Below are 9780 nucleotides of genomic sequence, written 5' to 3'. Positions count from 1 at the left end.
GTGTGTGTGTGTGTGGAGGGGGGGGGGGGGGGGCTGAGGGCTTTGAGAAAGCCTGAAGGTCTATGTATGTAATAAATCTGTATAAACTCAGCCTGTAAGCAGTCAGTCAATGTAATGTTGTGTTCTGTGATATCTGGAGTTGACATTTAGACTCCCAGAAATCCACATCTTCCCATTAATCAAAACCCAATGCACGTTTACATTTTTCATCACTTTTAAATGTAAAAAGTTTTACCATGTTTAACGTGTGTTACGTCAAGGTAATGATAATGTAATCAACAGAGTGGAAATGAAAAAATACAAACATTTGCTTTTGATTTGACCTCATGACATTTGGTTTGGTGATTAGCGGCTCATCGGGATATTTACAATGTATATAACTTTAACACACAATAGTCACGATAGCATTTAATTGAACTCATTGTTTTGTCGCACAGCTGTCATGTGGCTCCACTTCACAGGAAAAAGAGGCCGCCCTTGTTCGTAAATGCTGTGAAAAAGCTGTGCGTTTTGGATGCTCGATAAATTTGGCAGCAAGACCTCTCAGACCATTTCAATGCAGTTTTAAAAGACAGCACTGGCAAAACCTTCTTTAAAATGATGGAAACCTTCATATTTTGACATAAAGTGCTTTCAGTTATTTTATACAAATCAGTGGCATTAGATTTGTTAACATTTTTCAGGGGTTTAAAAAGCAGGGCCATCTGCTCTTGCTGACCAATAACCAACTTCAGTCTGAAGATAAAGTTCAAAATCAGGGCGGACAACATTACTTTTATTCTATTCTATTTCCATTATATATATATTATTTATTTTTATTATTATTATTATTATTTTTTTTTTTTTTTTTTTTCAGATGCTGCTCAATACCAGAACACGTATCATACATTATGCAGGACCTGTACAACTCCAGCACCTTGAGGTGAACAGGACAGAGGCTGGGGTCCACCTGAACCAGGTCTGTGGTGGCCCTCATCAACAAAGCTTGAGACCCCTGTGGTCCTTCACAGAACTAAGCTTTGTTTGTTTTTCCTATTATCTTTAGTATTTTCATATTTGGGGTTAAGTGGTATGCTAACTGTTTAGCACTTAAACACTATCAGGTTTATCTGGAAATGTACATAGAAATACACACACACACACACACACGTGTGTGTGTTTACAGATAAGGCTGTAATTTAGTTGAGCTGACACCTTTGATGCCATCTTTTATGTGAGCATGTTATTATGTTGCTCTGGTTTAAACTGTATTATTATCTGTTATATTGCTCATGAAAGGCATAGATGGTGATGAAACAGTCTTGAAAACTGCCGCAACACAAAGCTGTGATGTAATGATAAAATATCATTGAGTGCTTTTCCTTTTTGTTTCCAGTTTACTCAGTGAGCTCTTTCAGCGCTGATGTTCCTCAAACTCTAAATGCTGCATTTAGGATGTTAAAACAACATGTCACCTGCTCAGACTTGCCAGGAGAAGCCAAGAACAGGCTGAGGAAGTGATCGCGATGACGACACTGAGCAAGGATTGGGTGACACAAAAGGTGACCCACAGAGAGGCCGGTTCAGGAGAAGGAACTGCCTGGAACTTGGTGCACATGTTACCTAATCCATACACACCCACATTCAAGATGGAACCAAACAAAAGTCCACATATCTTGTTCTTCAAGGCTCCTTTCAGACACACCACTGTGGAACTACCAGAGGTGTTTTACTCATCATAAAGAAGTCTTTTTGTGGCACATATGATGCATTTTATGATCAAATATCAGGACTCCATTATAGGTTGCTGTGAGTTCATGTCAACCAGGCTGAAAAACATTTATCTCAACTCCCCAGAGTCTAATTTTTCATCTCAAATCTACCGGTGTGTGAAGCTAAACATAATCAATGCGCAGCCTGTTTTTATCGTTTTTAGGGTTAGGGTTAGGGCATATGTGATACACTTCAAGCACCTTATCTGCAGGTTAGGATTAGGGTTATCTAAATTGAGTATTTTTTTCCTCCATGGATAGGAGCTTATCTAAATTCATTGGTAAATGCTGCAAATGTTTTTGAATGTCTATCAACAGAATGAATGAGATTGTTTGTTTTTTTTTATTCTGTAAAAGCCAAAAACCTGTAGGCTCCAAGGAAATTCTTCTTTAGCTGACTGCTGTGCAGCAGCTGTCTTCTGAAGAAGACAGATGTTAATGACCTGGTTACTGAACACACTTGGTGAGAGCTGGCCAAACATGTTGAAAGCTGCCAAATGTCACCAGCACCTGCAAATTTCAACAAGGAATTTGGAAACTTGTCAAATATGGATTATTGGAACAAATTTTCTTGCTAAATACATGTATTATTTTTTTTCTTTGAGAAAAACTTGCTGGAAACACAGAAACCTTAAATTAAATTTTCTGATGGCCTTTTTTTCTTACAGTTTTAAAAAAGACAAAGGATTAGTTCTTTGACGTTCTAGACAGAGTATTTTGTTGTGGACCTGACCGGCAGGCATTGATAAGAGCCTCTTGACTGTCTTTATCTTGATTTTCATCACTGTGTACTTTGTCCCTTAGAGAGAGGAGGGGAATGGCCACACCTCTCAAACAGGTTTATGGCTCCCTGTGAGCAAGACTCAAACGACACAATTTGCATGTCAAAACTGGAATCCACACCCTCCATATGCAGACGGCTTGTCATGCTCAGACAGCTCCTTGTCTTTGTCTCTTACAGGTTGCAGACAGTAACTTCTCAATATACTGAACATATATAAATTTAAAGGATAGATATCCGTGGAGCATTCAAGAGGATTTTCCCAATCCAAATGTAAGTCACTGTTGTTCGGCATAAAATGATAATAGCGGGATAGCTCACTCGCTCAAAAATCTTTTTGAAGCCTCAGCATGAAGCCGGTGCTCTGTAAGACACCCAAACAACTTTGAGTTGTTAGATGTGAATCCTCTAAAAGTGGGAAGTTTGGGATAACAAGTCAAATATGCTATTTGTGTCACATTAAGTATGTTGTGGTTCAACATAGTCCTTTAATAGCTGTTCAACCATCCAGACATTTACAACTTTGTTCATAAATGGCTTGTTTGGGCACAAAGCACAACAATAGCTTGTAGTTTAACCTTCAGTCACAGTAAAAGCTTAATTTTCTACATTTCAGTGGCATTCACCTCGAGTGAAAGTAACACTAATTTTGTTTCATAAAATGTAAAAGCAAAATTGTCTCTTCTCACATCCAAGCAGTCTGACATGGTAGTTATATGAATATAGAAATAAATTCCTCTACGTCACAGTGGACGACTGGAATGTTTGAAATGTCACATGTCTGCGGGGACTGCTGAGGTTAGAGTAGGCAATTATTTTGAGTATTATTAAGTGAAAATGTTGAGAAACTAAGTTTAAAAAAAGTTTGTTCTTTTAAATAGCAGAATGAAATCTTCCCTCAAAAGTTTTTCAAACTTTCTTTGAATTTGACTCAGACAAATTCATTTGGCTGGCTCATCTGATGCACACAGGCTACATTTTACTTAGTTGTTCTTCGTTGTTGTTAGTTGTTAGTTGCTCTTTTTTCTACATGGTCTAGAAAGTGTACTTAAATGACTACATCATAAAGTATAAAAGTGTATTTAGCAAGTGTTACTGAGTTTATGGTTAAAAGCTTATTGATCATTACAAATCTGAAAAACGTAAAAAACTAAAAGACAAGGAAGGAGAGGAAGAAATCCTATTGCTTTTATTGCAGGTGGTTTTTATTTTACCCCACCTAACATAACCACAGGTGCCGCAATAACATCTTCAGTTGGACGTGACCTTGTTTTAATAGTTCAATTCCCATGTGAACAGGTGAGCAGGTTCAGCTTCTGATAATGATGATTCAGTTTTCATGATGTGGCTTGTTGGAACGAATCACCTATTCTTAACTGCAGACATAATAGCTACGTTGTATGTGAGGTACTGATAATGCTGCTGGTCCTAAAGATGAAAATAATATACATTACCATGCTTGAGCAAACATTTGATAATACAGCACTCCGATATTCACAGTCCCAATGTAAACAAACACTTGCTCAAGAGCGCACAACGTCCGGGCTTGCTAAAGGAACTGGCCAACTGACAACTGACAATTTTTTTTTTTTTTTTTTTCAGAAGTAGTTCCTGAATTATGTATAAGCATTAATCAAAGGTAATTATGGCCAAAACTACTTTAAGAGCATTGTCAGTGTAAACAGAGGTGTGTGTAGCTTTGTTGAGTTTACACTGATTACATTTGAGCAACCAGTTTCTGAATACAGCTGATTTGTGTCAATACAAAAGAAATCTTTGTTTAGAGGATCTGAAATATCTTAGGCAATATTTGAATATTGCCCAAACGTTGTATGGATCTGATGTCATGAAAAGTGCTAACTCAGCTGTTAGTGCAGTGTGCATTGTGAGGTTTGCTACACTTGTCTTTGTTTTGCGATATGATCTCTCCATGTATGACTCAGTTTCGCTCAATAAGAGTCAGTCTTACAGACTCTGCCCTGTTTGTGCATTCCAATTTCTATGACAGGTGCTAGTGACACAGTCTGGAGCCATGGAGTCTCCAGATTTTACCATGCTGTCATCCTTAAGGGGAGACTTTAAATCAGATGATTTCATCCAGCCTCACTACAAAGAGACGTACCGCCTGGCGATTGATCGCCTGCTGAGCGGCGGCAGAGACAGCTATCAGGAATTTCTCAAGGGAGAACGTACTGGGAGCTTCCTGTCAGAGGATGAGCTTCTCTTCATCACTGAAAATGCCGAACATCTTCCGCCTCAAAGTAAAACGGAGGAAACAGATGATCCAACGGATGACTCAACGGATAACCACTCATCATCAGGGACGTACTGGCCCATCCACTCTGATGTGCAGACTCCAGATTTGGACTTAGGGTGGCCAGAGTTCATGCACGAACAGCTACAGACAAATATAGATCTGCTCTTTCATCCACCAAGACAAAACAAGCCCACCATCAAAGAGGTGATCCGGAAGCACCTTCAGGATGCAAGACAGGTAAGGAAAGCTACAGCCACAAACTATCCTAGATGTACTACTTAATTTGAGAGCTGTGCGCCTCTCTGGTATGTCACCTACACCTTTACCTCTCCAAGGCATCGTCACAGACTTTTGTTCCATTTCCAAAGTCAAGGAGTGTCTGCTAAGATCGCAGAAGCCGAAATCTGGTTTTGCAACTTCCACCTCGATGGATGATAGTGTGGGAATTTACCGTTCCATGACACAATTAGACTCATATCCTCCCACAGTTAACGCCTCAGTCAAGAGACTGTCACGATGAATCACTAACTTGTTTTTTTATCTCAAAAAAAGGTAGCTAGCAGACTGCTTCCTAACATGCAGTGTTTTCATATTGCCCCATGTTTGTGACAAACATTTGTCGCAATATCTCTATACCCAATGTGACATTCAAAGAGAAGAAAATGTTAAAACTAACACAGCTCCCTGTATTTGTTTCTATCTGTATTTATTTTTACGGTGCTTGCTTGACTTCCTTCAAATTCACTTTTCATGTTCTTAATTGAGTAAATAGGTCACTCTCATGTTTCATAAGTGAAAAGCTGCTGCATGATCATGATTTATTCACTTTTCCTTCACAGGTCATTGCCATTGTGATGGACTCCTTCACAGATGTCGATATATTCAGAGAGACTGTTGATGCCTCTATACGAGGAGTCCCAGTCTATGTGCTTTTGGATGATTTCCATTTGAAAAGTTTCCTCACAATGGTTGAAAATCAAGATGTAAAGATTCAACAATTAAGGGTGAGTATATTTGAGACAGACATTATTTTTCAGTTGTGTGAGGTAGTAAAATATTCTTTGTTTTTTTGATTACTGTTGCTTTGAGGTCATAAAGTGGATTTAATCTGGTTTCTCTTGTTAATTGGGTGGAGTCAGGGTTTTCATCTGTTCAAAGGAAACAAACACACCCTTTAAATTCCAGTCCACATCTTTTGGCAACAAAGACAAATCTTTTTTGACCTTTTCCTTTTACTGCTCTGATGACAGAACATGAGGGTGCGCACTGTGAAGGGTCAGGACTACCTCTGCCGATCAGGAGCTAAATTTCATGGTGCTATGGAGCAGAAGTTTCTTTTAGTGGATTGCCATACAGCAATTTATGGCTCATACAGGTAAATTAAACTGCAGTATTGCTCAAGCGTACACTAAACCCATTCATAAAGCAAAAGCCACAACATCATCATCAGTGTTTCTATAAAAGTAGCAACAATTTAAAAACAAACACTTTGCATGGCTGGACTGCCTATATTCAAATCATGATTTTATAATCATAACCAGAGTCAGTCAGTGACCGACAACCATTATCAACAAGCCGGCCTTGCTGTTGCAGTCCAGTTTGTTTTATATTTATCCTTTCTTGTTTGATTGCAACTTTATGCCTTGTTGTTTGTTGACAGCTTCACTTGGTCATTTGAGAAGATCAATCTGAGCATGGTGCAGGTCATCAGCGGCCATCTGGTGAAGTTATATGATGAGGAGTTTCGAACACTATACGCCCGATCGTCTGCACCAACTGAGCTGTGTCCACCGGACGGCTTGTTCCAACGCCAGATTTTACCAAAATCTCACGCTGTCCAGAGCATTGATCGGAGGGAACAGTTGAGGCACACACTGGACACAGTTTACCGGAAGACCTGCGAGAGAAAACAGGGCATGAGAGACTTCGAAGAGGAACCAAACAAGTTCAGACCGTTGATAGAGAATGGAATCGGTGCTCAGAACCATTTATCCCATTTACAGCCTGCAGACGCAATGAACTTCTACAAAAGGCACAGCTATGCCGGGGAAAGAGAAGATGGACTTATGCCCGGGAACATGAGGTCCAGAGTGAGCAACTGGAATATCTCCAGAGAAACAGGAAATGGAAACAACAACTATCCAATGGATAGTTATTTATCTGTAGTACCACAGATACACAGAAGTCTGCATCAGTCTTTCCATGGCAACGACAAGCAGGTTCTGTCCATGCAGCAAAATATGCCAACACTTGAGAATACATCCAAAGCGTTCATGCGCACGTGGCGGATTGAATCCTACCTCAAAAACCCAGACGTCCCGTTTGGAGACTCTTACGACTATTTAGACCAGTTTGAATCAGTCGATAAGGCTGGCTTATACATGCAGGGGAGGATGAGGTCTTCCCTCGCTCTCATGTCCAACATTCCAGAGCAAATGCAACCAAACAGACACAGAAACAATACTTCCACTAATGTTGGTTCCTCTGCGGCACAAAACGTTCCTTTGCACTACTCATCCATGCAGTGGAATCCAACAGCAGCAGGTGAAAATAAAATGTGTAATGATGAGCTCATTTTTAAGAGAAAAAGTTTGCAGATTGCAGACAGCTATGGCCCCAGGAGGAACGCTTATCACTCTTCATTTACCAGCCTAGGCAGAGCAAAGGGTGAACAGATCATAACAAACCCTGATATCCTCACAGACATTTACAACAAAAGACACAGTGTAGCAGATCCAAGGTCAAATACTGAGTACACGCATGACTCCTCGGGTCACATGCATAACGCCTTTGCAAGGATGCAGGCCCACAGAAGCACTGCAGGGATCCATGCACATCATGACGGACATGGTTTCAATCTGAAGGAGGATTACCGGTCCGTCTCTCATCATGATATCAAAGGTATCAAAGACACAAATGGTCTCAGAATGTCCAACTGGCAGGAACCGCCATGCAGGACCGCGTCTGCAGGAGCGGTGGTTGTGAACAGCCAGGATTCAGTTGAAACACTGAGTCTCAAGTCAAGTAGCAGCACAGCCACTATAACAGAAGATGAGGAGAAAATGGCAGATGGAAAACAAAACCAAAGCTCAACCAACTCAGTCAACTCCTCTTCAGAGCACCAGGTCAAGTGGCTAAAGGATGACCACCGAAACTCAAAGTCACTGGCTCCCGACTCCAAAACAACCGCACAGAAGAAATCCAGCATTTTCGACAAAAGCACAAGGTCTAGCCTTAATTTCAGCAACAGCCGGGGCAAAAATCGAGACGCTGAAAATCGCTCATACAGCAGATTTGAGTCTTTCCACTCAATTGAAAAGAAACGCTCTTTACGTACACACGGCTTTGAAAGCGCACAATCTCAGGAGAAATCTAAAAGCCTGCCTAAAGGCGAGGCAGCTGCTGAACAAAACTTTGCCCGGAACGCACTGGGACACCATGAAAATAAGCTGGAGAAATTCTTTCAAAGAGTTGGAAATTTCATCCACAAAAACAAGTAGAATGAGCCGGTTGACGTAACACAGTCAACCATTAAACACGACAATGGCTGTTGACCAGTATATATTGTTTTGTTTTTTATTATTTTTATTTGTGCAAATAATTGCTATTTTTACTTGCTAGTGCCTTTTACCTTTTACCTGATCATAAACACTTAAAGCAGAATGCAATGTGTTTTACCGATGTATACATGTTGCAGATCTTAAAAACAGAACTGAAGCTGTGCCCACCTTCCACTGTTGTCAACCCAACTGACTCATTCAAATGTTGTCAGCAAACATTTCAGGCACATGACATTACTCTGGCGAAATGTCGGAGGTCTATATGGTTTGCTGCTGCAAGTGCAGACAAGAACACATGCCAGAGTGCTGTTGTTATAATCATATGATTATCCTGCCACAGTAATGTCAGCATGTCAAGGTAAAGATGCCGCTTTGCAATCAGCAAGGAACTTAAACACCAATCTGCACGATGGTAAATACGATGCATTATCACCGTCTTGTCATTCATGTGTCACACAGATGCTTTATGCAAACCAGGGTGGTTGCAATAATTTTGTAAAATAAAAATGTTTCCCAATTTGTACCATTTCTCTCTGAGATTCAGGAGACGCTATAATATTCTAATGAGTTCACTGGATTAGAAAACATACAGCAGTGAAAAGGCCACGCATGCGTCAGTCTGTCAGAAATGTCACCCAAAGGTTTTTAATTTAGGACATTTTACCTTGAGGGGAAAATTCAGTGTTCAGCACAAGCGTCATTAAAATTGTATGTGTGTGTTTTTTTCCATTCCATGTTGGAAACACAACAGCAAGTTGTTTTTTTTTTTAAGTCATGAGGAAGCAAATTAAATCTAACAAACTGAAATTGCCTGCCCGCAATCATCTCCTCATTCATACTTCCAGATATCTGCAGCAGCACAGTGTCACCTCCATCTCTGGGGACAGTTTTATAAAGCCCCAAAGGAGGGAGTTCCTGTAACTGCTCTTTAGCTCAACTGGACATTTGAGTTTATTGTCTGGGTCATTTAATAACAGTGCTGGGGTTATCTGTCTGACTGAATAGATGTCAGTCAACAGGGGAAAATTATCAACAGGAAAGGACACTAAATATTGTAAAATTCATGGTTATACACTGCAGCTTCCATTAGAAGGACTACCTTACTGTGGGGAGTTGTAGGGGGGCTGTCCCTGGTACTCCCCTGGTCTTCCCTGGTCCTTCTTGGTCCTCTCTGGTCCTCCCCTCATCTTCCCTGGTCCTTCCTGGTCCTCCCTGGTCCTCCCCTGGTACTCCCCTGGTCCTTCCTGGTCCTCTCTTGTCCTCTCTGGTACTCCCCTCATCTTCCCTTGTCCTTCCTGGTCCTCCCTGGTCCTCCCTGGTCCTCCCCTGGTACTCCCCTGGTCCTTACTGGTCCTCCCTGGTACTCCCCTCATCTTCCCTGGTCCTCCCCTGGTACTCCCCTGGTCCTTCCTGGTCCTCTCTTGTCCTCCC

General features: G+C 40.9%; 1 protein-coding gene across 4 annotated transcripts; it reads left to right on the top strand.

Annotated features, from left to right (window-relative positions):
• The first annotated feature begins 57 nt into the window (after positions 1 to 57).
• On the top strand, positions 58 to 9608 carry fam83b (family with sequence similarity 83 member B). Of its 4 annotated transcripts, none has more exons than XM_029520318.1 (8): positions 58 to 958; positions 1376 to 1541; positions 2556 to 2603; positions 2713 to 2805; positions 4541 to 5026; positions 5629 to 5793; positions 6040 to 6164; positions 6450 to 9607. In XM_029520318.1, the coding sequence occupies exons 5-8, from the start codon at positions 4565 to 4567 to the stop codon at positions 8287 to 8289; spliced, it is 2592 nt and encodes an 863-aa protein (XP_029376178.1). In that variant the 5' UTR covers positions 58 to 958; positions 1376 to 1541; positions 2556 to 2603; positions 2713 to 2805; positions 4541 to 4564; the 3' UTR covers positions 8290 to 9607. The 4 variants fall into 4 exon arrangements, with proteins under 4 accessions (XP_029376178.1, XP_029376177.1, XP_029376176.1 ...); XM_029520317.1 differs by having other exon boundaries at positions 1376 to 1703; XM_029520316.1 differs by having other exon boundaries at positions 1376 to 1703; positions 2556 to 2805.
• The last annotated feature ends 172 nt before the right edge of the window (positions 9609 to 9780 follow it).

The sequence above is a fragment of the Echeneis naucrates genome, chromosome 15 (assembly GCF_900963305.1).
Source record: "Echeneis naucrates chromosome 15, fEcheNa1.1, whole genome shotgun sequence".
NCBI classification, from domain to species: Eukaryota; Metazoa; Chordata; class Actinopteri; order Carangiformes; family Echeneidae; genus Echeneis; species Echeneis naucrates.
Note: the sequence above shows the minus strand (reverse complement) of the source record. Positions and strands in the feature narration are given on the sequence as shown.